The following is a 21,909-nucleotide window of genomic DNA, read 5'->3' as shown; positions in this document are numbered from 1 at the left end:
ATATGTGCTTATGCTTCATTTGTAGAAAATCATGTTTTTTTTTCATATATCTTATTTTGATTATATACAGCTACTCAGCTAACATAAAAATGACTGTCATATTTCCTAGTTCCTTCGAAAGGCCATCAAGAGGCTCTGATTGGTCAGATAACATAATGTTCTGTGATTCCTGGATAGGCTTCTTGTCACTAGGAAAAGCAACACCCCTCTACAAGCATGTGGTTTTGCGCTGTGTAAACACTGTCAGTCAGAGTAGCTGTTAGCCATATCAGTTTGAGCCTGAATCAGACAGAAAATAAAGAGGACACAGCTGAACATTATGCCTGCTCTCTAAAATAAAATCTTACAAGTGTCTTTCACATATATCCCAGAATAAGCCTGTGTAAGTAATATGAAACGTTTACATATCTTTTGCGTGTTTGTTATTTGAGATGTAGGACAAACGGAAAGTGGCCACATAGAGAGACACTGCAGCACTGGTGGAGATTGTTTGCGTTTACAGGAATTTGATGGATAAATATGAATTTGTAGCTAAATTGTTAGCATAAACCCATTGTTTACATCCTTGTTTATGTCCTTAATACAACATACCGTTAATGCTAGAAACTATGTATGTAATTGATAAATTTTAACAAATAAAAACACTTACAGGTTGTGGCTCACAATCCACAGCTTTGTCTTTGACGGTTGGAGCTGCTCCTTCTTTGAGGAGTTTTTAACCGAATCCAGCACTGAACTGGGAGATATTTTGGAACCTGTCCTTTGTCAAGTGCTAGTTATGTATATTTTTTTATAGTTCTCTGGAGAGCACTCTTTGTGTCATGTCCTTTGGAAGCCCAAATACAGAAACAGAAGAAGCTCTGTGAAAATAGCAGTATTTAGACTGCATTTTAGCTTTCTCTGCTATAACATTACAACGCCTCTGGCCATGCCCCTTCGCTGCACAGGTATATGCACATGGTGAATGCATGTAACCTAAAGCTTTTGTGGTCTCACTAGCCCGAATGTACTTATTTTTTATTGTTTTGTAGTCCCCAAACTTTGCTAAGCTAACTCTGTAAAGGCCAATGTCTCCCTTTGCATTGAACTTTGAGCGTATTACATCCAGAGATGTTGTTTATGTTCACACAGCTACATTTAATATGATATCATAGTGGACCACCCCTTTAAGCCACAGTTTGTTTGTTTTACTTCCTGAAAAAGAGATACATCTCTTTGCTTGTGCATCTTTTCTCATTGTTCAGGCTGCAGTTATATGCCTGTTTCATGCTCATTCTGTCCATTGCAATCCTACCAGGAATACTGTAAAATCCCTCTTGAAATTGAATTAAGATCATTTGTCTAGGTAAAAGACTACACAATGTTTTTGTCAGAGTTGTTTAATATGTAAGAACATCTGTAAAATGGCCTGAATAATATGATTTTTTTTTTTGTATTGTGCACAACATCTGGTTTTAAGAGAGGTGCCTTATGTTTACCAGGAAAATCTGTTCTGTACACAGAATTAGTCCAATGTATAAATTTTTAAGTAAAATTACCTTATTTTAGTACACAATTATGTTTTTTTCTTGACTAAATAATTCATTGGATGTGGTCATTTGAAATTAGGCATGGGTCATTTTAAGATTGTTACCGTTGTAACTAAAAGATACTGTAGATATACCACGCTCTACCTTGAAAACAGTTTTCATCTCATGCCTAGTTGAAATCCACTTTTGTGTGTACAAATGTGCTCTATTAGTATTGGTACCTTTTGTTTATTCATCACAACTTGTTTTTACACTGTGATCCTTACCTTAATAGATCCTCCACATTTTAAAAACCTAGTTGTTTATGAATGTTCCTCAGGATCACTCCATAACTATTTACAAAACATTTCAATTATCGCTGGCACCTTTAAGAAGAGGATACATGCATACAAATTACAGCATGTCTGGCAGTTACGCACGATGTGCTCAGTCTCTCACCCTGTTCTCATCACAACATGTCCTTGTGCTCTGTAATGAAGAGCAGTAGTCCAGACAGTGTGTTGTCCCCAGGCTGTGCTTTTCGTAATGATCCGTGCGTCAATTCTAAAGTAACCGTCTCCCCCCGCCGCAGCTCCAGCAGAGATGCTCGGCTCACCGGCCCCATTTTTTCTCCATGTTCCTGTTTGAAGGTGGCTATTGGAACGCCACTGCGGTTCAGTACAGCCAATGAAAGGCCTCTCTCAAAGTCTAAGGTCACTAAAAAGAGATAAAGTCCTGTCTCAGGGGCCTGGAACACTCCTGATGTAGGTTTAAACATACCACCATAGTTCAGAAGAATGTTTTTAGATGTGAGTTCCGCATTTGGCTTCTTTATGTCATCCAGGTTTGTGACGAACACCACTGGGGATTGTGGGAACCATGCTTGTTCTAAAAAGATAAGATTTGTTATTATGTGAACATTTTCTGTTAAAGTAAAATCTGCTTTGTCATGATGTAGTACTAGTGTTTTCCACTGAGGGGCAGTGTTGTTTTATTAACACCAGGGATATTAAACTCTTTCGTTCTTTGAGGCCCACAGCTCAGCAGTTTAACTTTAACCATAATTAAACACTTATGATCAAGCTAATTGTGTCCTTCAGGCTTGTTTGAAACATACCGGTAAGTGTTGAAGCAGGACATCCTTGATGTTCACAATGTGGGTCTTTTGGTACTAAATGATGTTAAAAACTAAGGTCAAATTAACTAACTGTATTAAACGGATCTCTTACCTGTTTGGCTGTATCTTTTGCCTCGTCCACTGGAATTCCTTTCTTCATTTCTCATCTGGTCTGCTTGCTTTTGGTCCCCCCTTCTTCTCTTTCCTTCTTTTCTTCTTACCATCCTCCAAACCTCATCTAGGTTCAGGCTTCTAGTTGAGCTGGCTAGTTCTTCTGTTTTACTGAACAGTTTTCCAAAAAGTTTCAAATGATCCTCTAGGCTTTGGCGTAAGGATGCTATTTCTTCCTGCAATTCCAAAACAGATCCACCAGGTGGCTCAGTGCTGTTTCCACAGCGCTCTTCCAACATGGATATTCTATTTGCTAATTGTTCCACCTCTTTTCCCAAACTCCAGAAGTCACTAACAGAGTAATCCACGTCATCCTCTGCATTCGAAGGGTCTGCTGAAGAGGTTTGGTAACCTTCTGTGTCTTTCATCTGTTGTTTCATCCCAGGCCTTTCTGAATATGGAACTGGATCATCACTATTCATCTCATCTCCATCAGGATGCTTTCTCCGAAGTGAAGTCAGGCTCCGATCATGTGTTTCAATCTTTTGCTGCATCATTTGAATTGTCTGTAAAAGATCTGGAAGACTGAGCTCTTTCTGTCGGCTTTGCGACCAGTGTGTGAATTCCAAGACTTCTTCTCCAAGTAGGACTTCCAGGACTTCAGAGTGGCGTACAGCATCATTCAGGAGGGAAGAGAAGGCGGCAGATAGGCCTTGAATTTCAGCGGACTGTTCCCTGTCTTGCTCTCTCAGGCCTTGAATCTCAAGCTTGCTGTCCAGAAATGAATCCTGTAGCTGTAAAATGCTGTCTTGAAGGCTCCTGCTTCTTCCCTGCTCAAAGGCCAATGATTCCTTCATATTCAGCAGGCCGTGCTGAAGATCTTCCATTTCAGTAGCCTCATTCCTTTCTAAATCAGCCTCCTCAAGTGCAAGACTATTCTGTCTCGCTAGTTGGGTAACATTATCCACCTCCTTCTCCAACCTAACAAGGGAACTGGTTATTACTTTACAGCTACAGGTCTGCTCAGCAGTGACTGAATCATTTCTTTGTAGTAGATTGTAGATGTTCACCAGATCAAGCTCAATTTCTCTTAACTGACCCTCATGTGCACTTACGTTAGCTGTAAGCTCACCTAGGCTATTGACCACCTTGATGTGGGTAGCTTCTAATTCCAAACCTGTCTCCGCAAAATGGACTTGAGTGCGTTGTTTGACCTCCTCTAAACTATTTCCTAGTTTCACTTGGTCTCTTTTCAGATCCTGGACGACTCTAGAAGAGTCTTTCAAAGCCTCTGACAAGCTGCTGAGCTGAACAGAGTTACTTTGTGCCTTCTCATCTATTCGAGTGATGGCCTCCCACGCTCCTGATGCCTGTGTTGGCTGGCCTTCCATCAGATTGACAAATTTATCACGCTCTCTCTGCAGTGCCCCTTCCAGCTTTTTTTGGCCAGATCTCACTTCCACAACCAAATCAGTAAGAGATTGAAGATTGATCTGTTGGTGTAACATAAATCATGAGTTATGCACACCTTTTCATGTGTTTAGAACAAGGGTTCTCAACCCAGGCCATTGAGATCGTCATTCATGCAGAGTTAGCTCGAACCCTAACTAAACAGGATTACTAGAAAAAAGTTAGGAGTTAGATCAAGGTTGCAATTGATCTCTACAGGAAAATAAAGAGTCGAAAAATGTCTGTGTTAGGACTTTGAGTAGTCATTTAAAGAATTTAAGTGATTTACTGACCTGTGATTCCTGACTTTGACTGATCTGCTCATCCAACTCTTCCTTCATTTTCGTTAGGTTGTGTTTCAGCAGTTCTTGTTGAGTCTGAAAGGTCCTCTCTATCTGATCTTTCTGTGCCTTAAGTTGAGTTTTTATTTGGCTGATTTGGAGATGGTTGTATTCTAGTCTGTCTTCAAAAGGTCCACTATGACCTTCACCCTTGCTGATGAACCTGTTGTCTTCCTTTTCCATCCGCAACTGCTGCAAGTCCCGAGACAGAGTGTTGACCTCACTGGACAGATGCTCTAGTGTTTGATTGAAGCTTTCCAGCACTGGTTGAATCTGACTCATCATTGTTGACATTAACTGATGCATTGTCAGCAGAATGGATGAATCAAAGATTGGCAGGGGCTTAGAGGTGGAGATCCCTTCTCTGTCATCTGGAATATCAATAACAAGCCATTCAAATGCTGAAGGAATATAATGTGTGTGTGTCTGATGTTGTGTGGGGGAGATTGTGTCTAGATCAGCACTTCTCACACAGTTACAGAAATAGCTGTGCTCATGCCGGAATGGAGCCCCTAGAGAAAATAATTGTGCCTGGTAGACCCTGCATGAGCTTTTTTCGGTAACTTAATCAAGAATAACCCTTTCCTTACATGCCTCCTACACAAACCCATCTCACCATGCCTAAATATACTAATAACTAATGCGTTTTTGATGGATGTTCCTTCACATGCTGTAATTGCATTGAAAACTGAATGAGCTCTTTGGCTGGATAACTTTTCTTTGAATGAGGCTAGACTCAAGGAGAAGCTATAAACCCCTTTCGAAACGCCTATTCCATGACTCATGCTAAGCTTGTGGTTCAGTGATGACTTTTTGCCCTTTTCTCCTCCATCCGCCTGCCCACATCTCTGGGTGATTACATCACATTGGAGGTTGTATATAAGAAAGAGAGGATATCCTCCAGAGGAAGACGTCATTGTTTTAGTGTTTTAATGCGGTTTAATCTAAAATTTTGGATTATACCTACTGTAATGTGTCAATTTACATGTTTTTCAGCTATGCTTAGGTGTGTATCTTACCATCAGGTCTCTTATTTGGAGAAGAATCATGAATGGGAGTTTCCTGCAGAGGTTTGTCAGCCCAGTTTGCATCTTCCATTAGGTCAGTCTCCGTCTTACCTCCTGAAAAAGTACCACCACCTACAAAGGTTAACCACAGTATTGTAAGTCTGAGTTTTAAATAATAGTCCCACGCATATTCCCCATTTCAGAAGGGTTATTTTAGGGCTTAAGCATATTCATGAACTTAATGTAGAGCATTGCAGAGCTCAAAATACTCTGTTGAAAGTTATATTAAATGGCCCAAAGTAACAATGTTATGAAACCAAATATTATTTTTACTAATATTATTTTTTGTTTTAATAGCAGGCTTAGAGGTATTTGGCACAAACCTTTACAAAAAGTCTGCCTTTTTTACTTTAAGTACAAAGGTCTATATTTAAACTGTTTTCAGTAAAAAAAAAAATAATAATTTTTAAAGGATGAGAAGATTGCAGGATACATTTTAAGTGACAAAGACTGTTACAGACCTTTCTGTGCATGGTTATTTTAACAGACTGGGAAAATAGTCTAGCATCACAATAATAGTCTGACAGATATTTTGGATATGTAGGGGAAAAGATCTTGCTGTCCCTCTTAAATCAAAACCTTAATGCTTTTCATTTACACAATGGTATTTTTTACACCTGAAACACCCAAGTATATAAATAAGTTGCACCCTTATCATCTTAATATAAACACGTGACTTTACAAAGTTACAATGCTAACTACTGTCCTGGCATGCATAATATAGCATTTTTATTTATTTTGACAATCACCTGTAAGCTAAATGTAAACAAAGGGACAATTTCACATGCAAGTTTTAAATAATCCTGCTAAGGCTGCTAGAATAATTAGAGCTGCTGGATTTTACAACGTTAATTCATCAAATTCTCCCAAAACACATGTATGTGACTGTTCAACTAAGAGAAGGATAAAATAATAGTTCTAGTAACCTGACCTAATTGAACTTAAACTCTGAAAATTCACTATAAAACTCAATTCACTATAATCTTCTATGTAAAGCTGCTTTGACACAATCCACATTGTAAAAGCACTATACGAATAAAGATGAGTTAAATTGAATAGTTCTAGTAACCTAATCATTGTGTTTCTTATGTGAATAACACACATCATTTATGTTTTAAAATAATTGTTATTGCCAACTTCATAAACATCAGTGTGTATTTTACAAACCATACATATTATGTTTTGCCACTACTTATGTGTATTTAAATGTATGATTCTCAAAATAAATGTTATTTGTTTGGAAACCTCTTTTGAAAAAGCCAAATTAGAAATTTAGAAAATTTAGACCTATTTCTAAGCTACCAGTTTTACCTAGGATTTTGGATTTTGGAGAAAACTTTTTTAACACAATTGCAAAGCTTTCTGGAGCTTAACAGTATTCATGACGTTTTTCAATCAGGTTTTAAGGCATATCATAGAACGGAGTCTGCACTGCTAAGCGTGATGAATGACATTTTGTTATTTAGGGACTCGGGGGTCTGATCCTTATGCTTCTTGACCTTACTGCAGCTTTTGACTATAGACCATGATATCCTTATTCCCCGCCTTGAGAAATTGGTGGGAATTTAGGGCGCTGCTCTTAAATGGTTTAGATCTTATTTGTCAGATAGAAGCTTTTGTGTTAATGTTGGTCAGACCTTTTCATCCTCCACACGCCTGACATGTGGAGTTCTGCAAGGGTCTATTCTTGGACCTATTTTATTTTCTTTTTATATTTTACCTCTAGGATCTATTTTTCGTAAATATGTGGTGGCTTTTCATTTTTATGCTGACGACACTCAGACTTATGTTCCTTTTAAAAGTAGTGATAAAAATGGGCTTGACTCCCTTATGAGATGTCTAGTCGAGGTTAAGACCTGGCTTTTGTCAATTTTTTTTTAAATTTCAATGAAGAAAAAACTTGAGCTGGTCTGGTTTGGTGATCCTAACCTTCTGCATTTAGTAGGTTTTGGTGAGCTATCAACTTATCAAAAACCTGTTGTTAGAAACATAGGGTTTCATTTCGATAGTGACCTGAAATTTAACAAACAAGTAAATTCAGTTCTTAAATCCAGTTTTTACCATCTACGACTTGTGGCAAAAGTGAAGTAATTTCTCTCTTTTAATGACCTTGAGAAGGTGATCCATGCTTTTATTTTGGGAAGACTTGACTATTGCAATTCTCTATATGTGGGTATTAGTCAAAATGCCCTGAATAGATTGTAATTAGTACAAAATGCAGCTGCGAGACATCTGACAGGGACTCGCAAGTATGAGCACATATCCCCAGTTCTTTCCTCTTTGGACTAGCTGCCTGTTAGGTCATGGATTGATTTTAAACTATAAATGTTTGTTTTTAAATCCTTAAATGATCTGGCACCACCTTACTTATCAGACCTACTACAAGTGTGTAACCCTGGTAGGTCATTGAGGTATTCTGATCAATTTGTTCTTTCTGTACCAAGGTCCCAGTGTAAGTGAAGTGGGGATCAGGCTTTTGCTGTTATCGCCTCAAAACTCTGGAACAGGCTTCCACCCCACATCAGACATGCTCCAACTCTACTGTATCTGTTTTTAAAAAGGTTTGAAACTCCATATTTGTTCTTTAGCACTTGTGCCTTTTTAATGTTAAGGGGTTTGCTTTATGTTTTAATTGTTATGTATGTGATGTAGGTTTTGTTTTATTTAGTATTGGTTGTGTTTAGCACTTTGGGCAATGTTGTGTTGTAAAAAATGTGCTATATTAATAAACTAACATAAACAAAACACTGATTTATTGCGATTTATGAAAAGGACCATGCTTTTCTTATTGTAGCTCAGAGCTAGCCATTGTAGGACAGCCTATTTAAGTTAAAAAACTAATGACACAACACACTGAATGTTGTAAATACACCGTTGTTGTCAACTGCTCCAGGGACTTGCCAAGACTGATCACACAGGTGTGATCATATGTTTTAAATGGTTAAACATTATTACTGCTTTTATCCTTCTGGCATAAGTCACTGTTTCTCCAGCTATCCTGAGTGCCAACTGACTCTCCCTTTCCTGTTGATAGACATTCACTGAGCCACAGGCCTGCTTAATATTTCCTCTGTTTGTCAGAAAAGGGTGTTTTAAAAACAAAGGAGCCAAGGTATGAAAGGTTAAAGGTAAAGCCAGCCTTGCCCAAAACAACAAACTTGCCTGAGTTGTCATTGTCATTAACCTCAGACTTTGAAGCTAGCTTCTCATCCTCTGAAGGTTTGTCTGTAAAAAAAAAAAAAGATTAAAAGGAAGCAACACATGAGTCGCCAACACTCGATGGGCCACTCTGCTATTCCTTTTATAGGGATAGTTCAACCATGAATGAAGTTATGCAGGATGTTTCGTTTTTTTTTTCAAGCTAAAACTATGGTCCTTGGTTATCAAAAGTCAAGAATTACTGGTGTTTTGAGAGTCTTGAGTCTGGAGCCAAGCTTCCTGTCGTATACTGACACATGCACAAGCCCAAACTCAAACATGATCGAGCAAAGGCTGTTTGTTTATTGTGGAGCGAGAAGATGAGTGTCTTGTATTGTTTATCAAAATGCCACATTTGCATATCTTGAATGTTGCAATCTATGTTAAAGAGCCCCTATTTTGCATTATGAAAGGTCATATTTTGGTTTTGGGGGTCTCCAACAACAGGCTGATATGCATGCAAGTTCAGAAAACACTTTCATTGTCTTATAATACGCAATTATTTTTACCTAATTATCCCAACGACTCCCATATGATTTGTTCAGCGATTCATTTGTTCCCAATCCCCTTTTTTTGCGTGAGGCTAATCTGTGCTGATTGGTGTGATGGCCCAGTCAGTTGTGATTGGTCGACTGGGTTCAGCAAGAGACAGAGAGAAACGCCCACCACGGCTATGCACACTGCCCAATGCAGGAATGCAATAAAGCAATGCAGTTAAACACCAGCATATCAGTCCACTCTTAAACCTAACCCCAAGTAATAACAACAACACACATTTATATTAATTCGAGTTCAGGAACGCATTTAAATCGGTACAAGAAAAAGCACCTTTTGCTTTTCAACGTGGTTTTGGACATGATATGTGAACAGCCCCATAGAGATTTTCCCTGAAAGATACATTACAAGCAGTGGTCTATAACAGGTATGTGATTATAAGTTGCACGGAGCGATTACAAATTACAACACTCTTAAATGCATATTTTGCAAACTACAGAAAACAAGGCAACAATTTTAATTACACTTACTGTACATGTTATGATCTGGATGGAGGAAGAAACTGGTCCATATGAACTGTAACAGCTACTCACAATGTCTCTGTCAAAGTTTGACAAAGTCCCATAAATATTGTCTATGCGGCCCCTTCCTTTAATAGCAGATGTCTGACTAGTTCTGCATTGCAGTGTAGGTTATTGTATCAATCATCAAGTAAATGACAGGAGCAAACACAGCACATGGTTGGCTTTACTGTGGCATTGTTGTGAAAATGAACTTTAACTCAGGTGCGTTCAGGTTTTACCAGAACCAGCACTTCATATTTGATGATGTATCATATCGACGTTGACGTGTTCAAGCTAAAGATCTGAATCCAAACCGATTCATTTATTCAGAGTCGACTGTTTCTTTAAAGAATCAATAGTTTTAAACAAGGTGCACTTTCAGATTTAAACCTCAGCTGGATGTTTTCTCTTAGAGCTGTGTTTCACACTGCATGGATGGTCATTTTCAAAAACCCATAGGGCTGTAAATGGTTGTAAACAAACAGTGTAATTAATGCAACAAAGCTTGTTTGTAAAGATTGTTTGCTGGGGCTGTGGATTAAAGGTAATAATGTTGTAAATAATTTTCAGTTTTTTCCCCATTCCGATTATTTTCCCTTCTAACACCTTAACGGCACGTTTTAATTTAGTTTTTCATGTATGTTTTTTCTTTATCTTTGTAAAGTTCCAGTAGCAACTGGCATTTTATGAATTGCCAAGGACCAAAGTTTCAGATAAAAATCCTCTGTTATGTTCTTCACATGTCATTGATGGGTACTAAATATACCAGGTTATGTTGCTTTATGATAAGTATCAGCTTTATTTATTATCTAGGTTTTAAACAAGGCTCATTCTGAAAACGTCCCCCTATATACATTTCTGGAAGTCACAAATTATGTAGTTAGAGCTATGTATGGCTGCATTTCGTCTTTCAAACAAACGCTACGGGTGGGATGATGTCATTCCTTTTCTCGCTTACATGCATTTAGGGCCTACTCACACTATGCTATCCGAACCATGCCCAGGCCCGTTTTCCCCGATCTGTTGAGAAGTGTGAGTGCGCTGAATCGGGCTCAGGCACGATTCACTTGGCTGGCCCGGTTGGAAGAGGTGTCTGAGCACGGTTTACTTTTTGTGTTGTGTAATCATTCTTACTGTTAAGTGAACGTAAACTGCCGTAGTTTATTAAAGGCTTTCCCGCTGTTACCAGTTTGTCCGGTAGCTCGAAATGTTCGTCGGCGGACTTAAAGTGAAGTTGATTGCAACGATAGGGTTCGGGTCCAGTGAAAAACTGTTCCAGAAAGCCGGTAAGATAAAAACGGAAGCCAAAAAACAAAACAAACAAGTAAATAACAGGGTAAAAATGTGGTCAAATCTGAAATTGTGGTAAAAATCAAGGGCCTTTTCTTTTTTCTTAAATTGCTTTTCAATCAGTCGATTAGTCGGTCCATCAGTAAATTTGTTAACTGCGGTATCTGGTGGATTTACGTGTGAGGAGCAGGCACGAATGGCACTTGCAAGAGAAATTTGAGATCTCAAAAAACATACACACCGGCCTCTGGCAGATTCGCAATAACAAAAACTGCGGAAAAAAACGTAGCTCCTGCGACGTATTTTGCTCTCTCCAGAAATGTATATGGGGTATGTCTTAAGAATTAGCCTGGGTTGCTTTAAAAGTGTTGAAATTACATCTACAGTGAACTATTATCCAGATGTATTGTTACCTTTTTCCAGGCAGTTGTGTCCACTGTAGCCTGGGCAACAATTCCAGTGAATAGAAGAGAGGGTTGTATGCTTCTGCTTGTACGCTGGCCGTAAGGACTGCTTATACCTGATCATCATCATCATCATGATCATCATCATCACATCTTTAAAAAATGTAAGTACTAAGGCTGTTTATGAGAGTGACTCACATGAGGACTTGACAGTCAGGACCTCCTCCAGGACAGGGGTTCAATGACTTCACTGTTTGAGTCTCTGTAGCACAGAGTGCTGCTGTGGTGACCACACGGTGATTCACATACGCACACCAGTTTCTGATGGGAGAGACGAGGTTTGAGTTAATGTGAAAAAAAGAAGGAAAAGTGAAAGATGAGAGCAGAGATCACAGGCAATTGCAGACTGATGAAGATACACGCTCTTGTTTTCCTGTTGTACCCTTTCCAACATGCTCAAGGCAAGATATTATCATTGAGCAAGAGGTTTTATATGTCGTTCTATTGGCACGTTCGTTGCATTTGTTTTTAGCTTTCTGTTGTATCGGAGAAGATCTGATGAATCCACATTGATTACAATGTTTACACATCTTTAATCTTATTTTGGCAAGTCTGTGCTTTTCTGTGGTGTAGTATTTCGTAAACATGCACAAAATACATTCTGCAAAATTGACCTAGTTTGTGAGTCTGTTGCATCCTGTCAAACACTGGACAAGTATGTTTAAAAAGGTGACGACTGTTCTCAATTGCATGTTGTGTAATAGTCTCATTTCCCAACACTGACAATAGCCGATGACGTATAAACTGTCACACTGGTTTAGGGGACAGTTCAGAGTATTGTTCTCATTAGGATCATTATACCAGACCTCAAATACATGAATGGGGTTATGACTGTCTGGCTAGGTTCACTGTTTGTTCAGATTCACTGCTTGGTCTTGTAAAGCTTATGGAACAGTTTATTCCCCTCAGATGACTTTTAGCATCTGTGCACATGGGATTTGGTCTTGTTTATTTTCTGGAAATGGGACACAAATGCATTGCTCTGCCTTTTTATTTCCGACATTATTTCCCACAGTTCTGAATACATACAGTCTTATGCAAAAATTTGGGCAACCCTCTGTCGCTGCATGGTTGTGAGCTCTATCTTTATAAGAGAAGATCACAGTAGAATGCCATTCAGTTTGTAGAGAAAGGTAATGAGCTATTTTTTAGACAGAACTATGTAGCGTAGCTGTATGCGATTAGTGAAAATAAATTGTAACTGTGTTCAATCTCTTTTGTGTGGATTTCAAAACTTGTATTCACTTAATGCTGATTGATTACAACACAAAATTTATTTGAGTGGTTCAGTGAACCCTAACAATTCTAACACAGGTGCAACCAGTCATGAAAAAGGATACCTTAGACAGCTGATTGCTAGTTGTGCTTCTCCTTATTGTGAACCTGAAAGCAGCAACATGGGAACCTCAAAAGAACTTCCTAATGGCCTAAATATTTGGATATTTCATTAACATGAATTAGTAGAAGAATGCAAAAAGCTATCAGAAAGGTATAAAGGCTATATTTCAACAGTCAGGAATATAGTAAGAAAATGGAAGACCACAGGAGCAGTTGTTGTGAAGGAAAAATGTGCTAGACCAGGGATTCTTAACTGGTGGGCTGCAGCCCACTAGTGGGACTCAGCGAGCTTGCAGGTGTGCTGCAGGATTAAAATTAACTCTCACTATTATCCTATAATTTTTGGATTTCATTATCAATATGCTGTATTAAAATGATCTAAGTAATGCATTATTCTCCTCTTCCCTGATTGAGTACTTACTCAACACAAAAACAGTCTGTTCGTTCACAAACTATGCGTGAAGTGGAACTGAAAGTCTCTCTTTGTGTATTTTTGTGTAAACTATTTCATATATCCACATAGTTGTCCAAATTAATGTCCTGTGTGTGTTATAAACGGACGTGCGCTCATACAGGAGGATCTAGCGAGGCTCAGAGGTGTTTCTGCCATAGAATGTAAAATAAACTCTCATATGAGCTTCAGACGCGCTCTGGCGGAACTAATTACGGTCCCAGTCAGCGATCTCCTAGTAATTTTCAGCTGCAAACTCAACCACAATCAGATCGACGAATTTCAACAGATTTAGGGTGTTTTACTGTATTTTACAACTAAATATATATTTCATATAAAATGATAAAATTCTATATATTTTTTATAAAATACTGATTATAGGAATGCAGCAACAAAAATATGAATTAAAAGTGAAGAATTTCTTAAATTCATTTATTTATTTTTCATGTTTTGTGTAAATTAAAAATAATTGATTTGAACAAATATACAATTACACAAAAACTTATTACCACAAAATAATCATATTAATCAATAATAGAAGACACAACAAATGTATTTTATATTATTATTATTATTATTATTATTATTTTAATACATAAAGGTTTAAATGAGCATTTCATACATACATTTTAGAGAAAAGTAAAAAATGTTGAGAACCCCTGTGCTAGACCAAGAAAAATATCTGAAAGCCATTATGGGCACAGACAAACAACAGAACACCTCCAAAGAGCTCCCGGAACATCTTGCTGCTTATAATGTCAATATACATCATTCCACACTCTTTACAAAGCTCAATGGAATGTTGAATATTTATTTTTATTTTTTTTATTTTTTTATTTTATTTTATTTTTTTTTGAGAACTTTGGGAAATTAAGTTAGAACTGCGAGACAAACTAGAAGAATACATTTCAAATCTAAGAGAGGGGGGGTGATATATATATATATTAGGGTTGGGCATCTAAGCTATAATGCCGATCCGATACGTATCTCGATACAAAGAATACGATCCGATATATTAGCGATACATTTGTGACATATTGCGATGCAACACGATACGATTCACACCCATATCACGATACGATGCGATATTTCAGCACTAACTAATTAGATCAAGTTTATGAGATTATGTGAAAGAGGATGCTGTGCCATTGAATGAGTTTGATTATTTATAAACCAAGCAAAACCAAGACTTTTTTTACAAACTGGCTTTTCTCTCAGAGCCAGAGTGTCAGTTTACAGTAGAGGGCCATTTTAGAACCTATAGCACATATTATTTAAGTATTTTCAAGATAAACAGAATGTATAAGTGCAATATATATTAAAAAAATATGTATATATTTGCACTCTTTCAACATAAATAAATTTAGCATTGCACAACAAGAATTGTGATTTAACTTTTCAACTATGAAAACAAGTTTTACAAAGATATATTTTGCCACTGATTATTCAAAACTTAAGGTGGTAAACTAGCAGTGTTATGCTGCTTTGATACATCACTGTCACTGTAAACAACAGGCTAATAAAAATATAACAAACCAGCAATCTTCTTGCTGTGAGGTGGTCAAACTACCCACTGTGCCACCGTGACACCCAATTATTTTTATCATTATTATTATTAATATTATTATTATTATAATTAAATAAAAATTAACAGGAGGAGGTGTTTAAAACTTTCATTTAACATACATTGAGTTGTAGTGTGTGCACATCCGCAAATCCGTTGCTAAGGCTTACTTTATGTAGGTCGATTAAATTATGCGCCAAAAACAGGTTAACAACACTTGTTAATAAATAAAAAATACATTCTATATTAAAAATATAAGCTGTATCTCGGAAAAATCGATGCATCTCGCAAAAACCGATGCATCTCGATTTGCTTCCAAAATTTCATTCATCCTCTGCTGCTCAACCGATGCACTCGCATCGTGCACGCGCATGACCGCGTATCGATACATATCGGTTAATCTTCCCATCCCTAATATATATATATATATATATATATATATATATATATATATATATATATATATATATATATATATATATATATATATATATATATATATATATATCATAGCTTTTTTTTCCTTTTTCAAGTTTTACAACCATTTCTTTTCTTAATTTTCTGAATTGTAATGATTTGTTATACACTGGTTTGGTAAAACTTTAAAGTTGTGCTAGTTAATGTTAGTTAAGAGCAATCAATAAACAATAGATTTATTACAGTATTTCTTCACGTTATTTAACGTGAATACTAACAGTTCTTGTTAACTCATGGTGCGCTAACTAATGTTAACAAGCAACAAGTTGGATGTTAATCATGCATTAGTAACTATAATTAATAATTAGTGTACAAGATTTGTTCATATTTAGTTCATGTTTGTAAATACATTACCTAATAAAACCTCATTGTAAAGTGTGATCACTAGTTTTTGCATACTACAGTTTCAATTAGCAGGGATTCTGCAGGTCTTGGTGCTTCTGGAAGATCGTGGAATTTTAAAAAGGCTATTTCAGACATTAAAAGTCAAGAGGATTTCATTTTTTATCCATTGAACATCAAGGGGTTTTGTTTGTCTATTTTTATTTATTACTCACTGAAATTATATCACTGAAATTCACTGGATTTACAAAGTGGTTGTAAACAATACATGGGCTGAATTTAAGACACATTAAATTTAGCAATGCTCAACATTCAAATTTGTGTTTAAATTCAGCTTGAATCATCAGCAATGAACCATTTTTTAGTGCCATTGTAGTTTTAAAGATTAATTTCTTAGGCTGTCTCACTATTCTGACTCTATTTGTAAAATAGTTTGTGAAAGTAAACGCTGTTTAACCTAAATCACATCTCCATTCAGTTCTAGTTGTATAAAATGAGAGAACACTTCCTGTATGAACTCATGCTTTTTCAACTGACCTTCCTTTGTGCATCCGCTACAGCAGAAACAAAGAGATGAGATAAAAGTAGGCTGTCCTGTTTCCTCACGTTGCCACCTTCAACCAAAGTCCCCTTTGTCCAGTAAAACATCAGCCCCCATTCAGCCCCTAATTCAGTCATTCTAGCCCTGTCTGCCGCTTTATAACTTTATCAATGATCTGTCTCCATCTACCCACATCTGAACATCCTTCATCAGACCACCTCTCTTTCATCTCGGCCTCTCTTTATCTCTCTTTTATTTTCTTTTAAACACCTAAACACTCAGGGCTAGCGCTCCTCTTGTGTCTTTTCTGGACACAGCTGTTGTAGTCTTTTGTTCTGGTCTAGACTAAAAGGTATACATCCCATTTTAAAAACTGCTATTATGTGAGCATCTAAATTCTCTTTCACTAAATCTTATTCTCCAGAAAGAAGTAGAAAGCTTTCAAAGAGACTTACTGTGTTACCAAGACTGAAATATCAGCTAAAACATTTAAAGAGAGCTGACTATATAGATATACATATACATGACAAGACCAATCCTATACATTCAGTACAGGCCTCTTCATCAGTGTGTGTTTCTTCACTGTGTCAGTCACTGTAATACTTTCCCAGCATTTGTTTAGAGATTAGATCACTGAAGCCCAAACTTGTAAGATTACTGTAATCAAGCCTCTCAGGCAAATTCATTTGTTTTTGTTTTGGTTTCCCTCCCTAAATATAGGGAAAGAAAGCACTGACTTATTTAATATAACACTAATGAAATCAAGACTTTGTGGAATAGATGTGTACAGTCTGATGGATACTGTATGAGGTTCCAATGTATAAGAAAATGAGAAACACCATGGGCACATGATGGAATTAGTTTCTTTTGGTCTTGAAGACTTTAAACTTTTGACTTTTTGTAGAGAAATAGAAATGAATGTGGTTTAATTTTTATTATTTTTTAATGCATGTCAATGTAAAGCATCATTGATAATGGATACATTTTATTGTTACTTGTTTAAATGGATTTGTTTGGCCAAATAACATGGGAAATGCAGCCAACTACTGTCGTTCAAACATTAGAATATGTTTGGGAAAGCATTGCAAGATTGAGACTAATCTTAAAAGGCTGAAATTTAAGTGTTTTTTTAAAGCCTCTTATTCTCACCAAAGCTGCCATTTTTTATAACAATAATACATTTTAATTGATATTACAATTGTTTAGAATTTTATTTAAAATACTTGTTTTCTATATTAACACAGTGCTCAGCATAATTGATTACACCCCATTTTAAAAATGAATATTTTTTTTACATTTCTCAGGGAATATAGACAATGTATTTTTGTGCATTTTAACAAAACAGTCACCAAACATTTAGAAATCGAAAGACAATAAAATTAAATTCAAGCTAAATATTGCAAAATGAAATTACAACCTACAAAATTTCAGCTATTTTTTTTCTTTTGATTTTTCCTCTTCTTTTTTTTGTTTGTATTTAATATTTTTCTATAACATTTTTGTGTACTAGTTTTTGAAATGTTATCGTAAGTTATTTGTTAGATAAGCTCCAGATTTGTCTTCAGTACTGACTAATCTAATGTGTATGCACAAATGTAATATTTTATAGCTTCCTATTAAAAAAATATGAATTTAAAAGAAAGATTTGTGGGGGGTGTACTTGTATATGCTATTCACTGTATTATAAAATGTGATGTGTTTAGAATGTGATTAATACTTGTATACTTTTAGCATCATTGCTCCAGTTTTCTGCATTTCATGATCCTTCAGAAATCATTTGTGTATGTTGAATTATTTATTATATAAAACATTAATGCTGCTTAAAATAGTTGTGGAAAACTTAATTTTAGTCTAATTTGGTCTCCGTTTTTAAGGGTTGTATGAATGAAAGTCCAAGGTGAAGTCCAGCATCATATTTACAGTCGGTAAATTTTCTCAGATTAATGTCTTTTTAAAAACAAAAGTACTTTAACTTTTTTTTAAACAATAGTATAACAATAGACTAATATTTCAGAACTTTTAACTTACCATTCTACAATGTGGAATATGTTAATAATAAGGAGCAGGCATGTCCAGACTTCTCACTAGTCCCATAAAAGTTCAGCAAGTGATGGCTTTAAATATTTGTTGACCTATGACCTTGCAACTTGTCTGAACAGATATATTACACATTACTTACAATTATATTACACACATAAAAATAAAGGTCTGAAAAAAAAAAGCTCATTATTGGCATTGATAGTTCAACAAAGAAACTTTAGCATCCACAGAAATCAAAAAAAGCTTAAAGGGGCTAATAATTTTGACCTTAAAAGGGTTTTTAAAAAATTAAAACTGCTTTTATTCTAGCCAAAATAAAAATAAAAAACTTTCTTCAGAAGAAATATATAGCAGACATACTGTGAAAAATCCCTTGCTCTGTTAAACATCATTTGATAATAATAATAATAATTATTTAACAGTACCTTACAATATAAGAAACAAAATGGTAAATAATACTTTAAGAATGTGGTATCACTGCAAAAACTTTATTTTCAGGAGTGTAACTAATGTATCTTTCCCATTTATCCATCATATTGAACTTCATATTGTAACTAAGTTTTCTTCAAACTAAGTGCAACTAGTTTGAATGGAATATGCCTGTTTGACTCACCCTCTTCGTGTAGGTGGATGGACAGTCTCTCTCAAAGCCGCTGAGTCTTGAGCTGTGCCAGCTGGAGGCATCGGGATGCCCTGATGTGACTGTTCCATAAGGTGAGCCGTCTCAATAGTGCCAGTTGGTTTTCCTAAATTCCCTACAGCCTCCTCTTCCTCCACGTCAGGGTCCCGGGCCCTCACCTCACTGTGGCAGCTCAGAGAATTCAGCACAGCCAACAGCAGCAGAGGCAGAGTCTGGGCCATCCTGCTTTTCAGAGGTACTGAATATGTTCCTCCGGGTGGCAGTTTTAAAAGTAGCCTTAAACAATCCTGGAAACTCCCCACCCCTCTCTCCTTCTCTCTCTCTCTGTCTGTCTGTTTAAAGCAGCCGGTATCCAGCATGTTTTTCTCCCCACCCTCTCAGTTCCCACTCCCCCTCGCACTCATTCCCTTCTCCTCCTTGACAGTATCAACACCCTCCAACAATAGGAGGAAATCTGACGCTTACTAACAACCATAAATCCATGTTTTGCTCTGCTTGCAAACTTACAGCACACTTCCACAAACAAACTCACACACTGAAGATCCTAGTTTGCAATAAAAAGGTAGCTGTAAAATTAACAAACATAAGAATGTACAACTGCATTTTTTATAATTTACGCCAGCCCAATCTCATGAGGAAATGTAACTATTTGACATACTGTCGGAAAAGTGGCTGATTGTGCGAATCATTCATTCATTTTTTTGTTAGCTTAGTCCCTTTATTAATCTGGGGTCGCCACAGTAGAATGAACCGCCAACTTATCCAGCATGTTTTTACACAGCGGATGCCCTTCCAGCCGAAACCCATCTCTGGGAAACATCCACACACACTCACACACACAAATACACTACGGACAATTTAGCCTACCCAATTCACCTGTACCGCAAGTCTTTGGACTGTGGGGGAAACAGGAGCACCTGGAGGAAACCCACGTGAATGCAGGGAGAACATGCAAACTCCACACAGAAACGCCAACTGAGCCGAGGTTCAAACCAGCGACCTTCTTGCTGTGAGGTGACAGCACTACCTACTGCACCACTGCATCGCCTTGTGCAAATCAATATGATTTTATTCACAAGAAGATGAGCCACCAAACCCCACCCCCCATTTGTGGATGAGCAAATCATAATAAAATGATTATAAATAGGGCTGTCCCAATCAGGTTTTTTTTGCCCTCGAGTCAGTCATTTAATTTTAAGTATCCACCAATACTGAAACCCGATCCGATACTTCTATAATTCATAAGAAAATAATTTTAAAAAGTGAAGAAACAGATCCAGTATGTTCCTTTTTTTATTTAATTCACCTTATTTTAACATTCAACAACTCTGTTAACACACAGAGCACTTCTGAGGGGTAGCTTGAACAATCAAATAATAAATAACATAAATTCTTCACTTTTGGACCTTAGTGTATTAGAAAATATTTTTTTAAAGATCTAATATAAAAATAAAGGGCAACTCAAGTTTAAAAAAAATCTCAAGTTTACATATCTCACAGTTTGCTATAGCAGTTTCTTTGTAGCGTATTGGTTTTGTGCCTGCACTTGGGGACACTTTCAAAGTTTTCCCAGTTTTTCGGACTGACTCACTTTCATTTCTTAAAGTAATGATGCCCACTCATTTTTCTTTACTTAGCTGCTTTTTTCTAGCCATAATACAGATTCTAAGAGTCTATTCGGTAGGACTATCGGCTGTCTATCCGCCTGACTTCTGCACATCACAACTGATGGTCCCAACCACATTTACAAGGCAAGGAATCCCACTTATTAAGTCTGACAGGGCACACCTGTAAAGTGAAGACCATTTCAGGTGACTACCTCTTGAAGCTCATCAAGAGAATGCCAAGAGTGTGCAAAGCAGTAATCAAAGCAAAATGTGGCTACTTTGAAGAACCTAGAATGACATAATTTCATTTCTTTTTCGCAATATTTGTTATGTATATAATTCCACATGTGTTAATTTAGAGTGTTGATGCTTTCAGTGCGAATCTACAATTTTCATAGTCATGTAAATAAAGAAAACTATAAATAAGGTCTGTACAAACAAGGTGAGCGCATTAAAAATAAAAAAACATAAAAAAAGCTCACAAAATTTCAGTTCTTGCCATCAAAACGATGTTTTAGGCAACCTCAAGTAAAGAAAAATGTGTATCAAATGTCATTTGTGCTGACTGCCATTAGAATTTTAAATATTGGGGTTTAAGTATGTAGGGTTTTAATTGAGCTTTTAATGTGATTTATGTGATTATATTGAATGTATTTGTGTTGCCTGTTTTTCTGTGATATGTGTAATGTGTACACAGATGTGGTAGTGTGGTGAAGCCAAAGATAAATTTCCATTTGTGGACATTAAAGAAAGTTTGTATAAATGAAATCATACAAATTAGCCACTAAATCGAAAAGTTATGAACTGTTGGGAACTTACATTGTCTGCACTGATTAGCAAACATTATGACCAGTCAAATAGGATCTCAGAAAGGTTTATGGGTGGCTTCTGGTCAGCAGAACAGTGGTCCAAGAAGGGACAAACCACAAACCAGCAAGTGTTGGCGCCCAAGGCTCATCTCGTCTGGTCGGAGCCAACAAAAGGTCTTCTGTGGTGCAAGTCACATAAAATTTTAATGATTGTTATGGGAGGAATGTGTCACAACACAGTGCACTGCACACTGCTGCTTATGTGTAGAGACAGACCTGTCAGGGTGCTTATGATGACCCCTGTCCTCTTTTGAATGTACCTATAATGGGCACACAGGAATCAGAACCAGACAACACATGCTCATTGGAAATACATGCTAAACAAACTTAAGCATACATTTCACTGCAGTTTGTGGATAAATTGACGTTGTTCTTTTTCACACTAATGATGTTTACAGTGGCATGCTATCAACAAATAATAGATTATGTCAATCAAG

The 21,909-nt window shown here is 36.7% G+C and overlaps 1 protein-coding gene and 1 long non-coding RNA gene across 4 annotated transcripts; one reads left to right on the top strand and one right to left on the bottom strand.

Moving 5' to 3' along the window:
- Positions 1-1,741: 1,741 nt before the first annotated feature.
- On the bottom strand, positions 1,742-19,330 carry mmrn2b (multimerin 2b). Of its 3 annotated transcripts, none has more exons than XM_087276391.1 (8): positions 18,970-19,330; positions 11,742-11,864; positions 11,553-11,659; positions 8,756-8,818; positions 5,546-5,665; positions 4,479-4,897; positions 2,738-4,229; positions 1,742-2,396 (listed from the first exon to the last, which is right to left on the bottom strand). In XM_087276391.1, the coding sequence occupies exons 1-8, from the start codon at positions 19,215-19,217 to the stop codon at positions 1,978-1,980; spliced, it is 2,991 nt and encodes a 996-aa protein (XP_087132517.1). In that variant the 5' UTR covers positions 19,218-19,330; the 3' UTR covers positions 1,742-1,977. The 3 variants fall into 3 exon arrangements, with proteins under 3 accessions (XP_087132517.1, XP_087132518.1, XP_087132519.1); XM_087276392.1 differs by having other exon boundaries at positions 5,546-5,647; XM_087276393.1 differs by lacking the exon at positions 5,546-5,665.
- Positions 5,661-19,867, top strand: LOC141376809 (uncharacterized). The gene is made up of 3 exons (XR_015504176.1): positions 5,661-8,154; positions 11,563-11,707; positions 18,983-19,867. It is a non-coding gene; the product is annotated as an uncharacterized LOC141376809 (long non-coding RNA).
- The last annotated feature ends 2,042 nt before the right edge of the window (positions 19,868-21,909 follow it).

This window comes from Danio rerio, chromosome 12 (genome assembly GCF_052040795.2).
Source record: "Danio rerio strain M-AB ecotype USA chromosome 12, GRCz13ab, whole genome shotgun sequence".
In the NCBI taxonomy this organism is placed as follows: Eukaryota; Metazoa; Chordata; class Actinopteri; order Cypriniformes; family Danionidae; genus Danio; species Danio rerio.
Note: the sequence above shows the minus strand (reverse complement) of the source record. Positions and strands in the feature narration are given on the sequence as shown.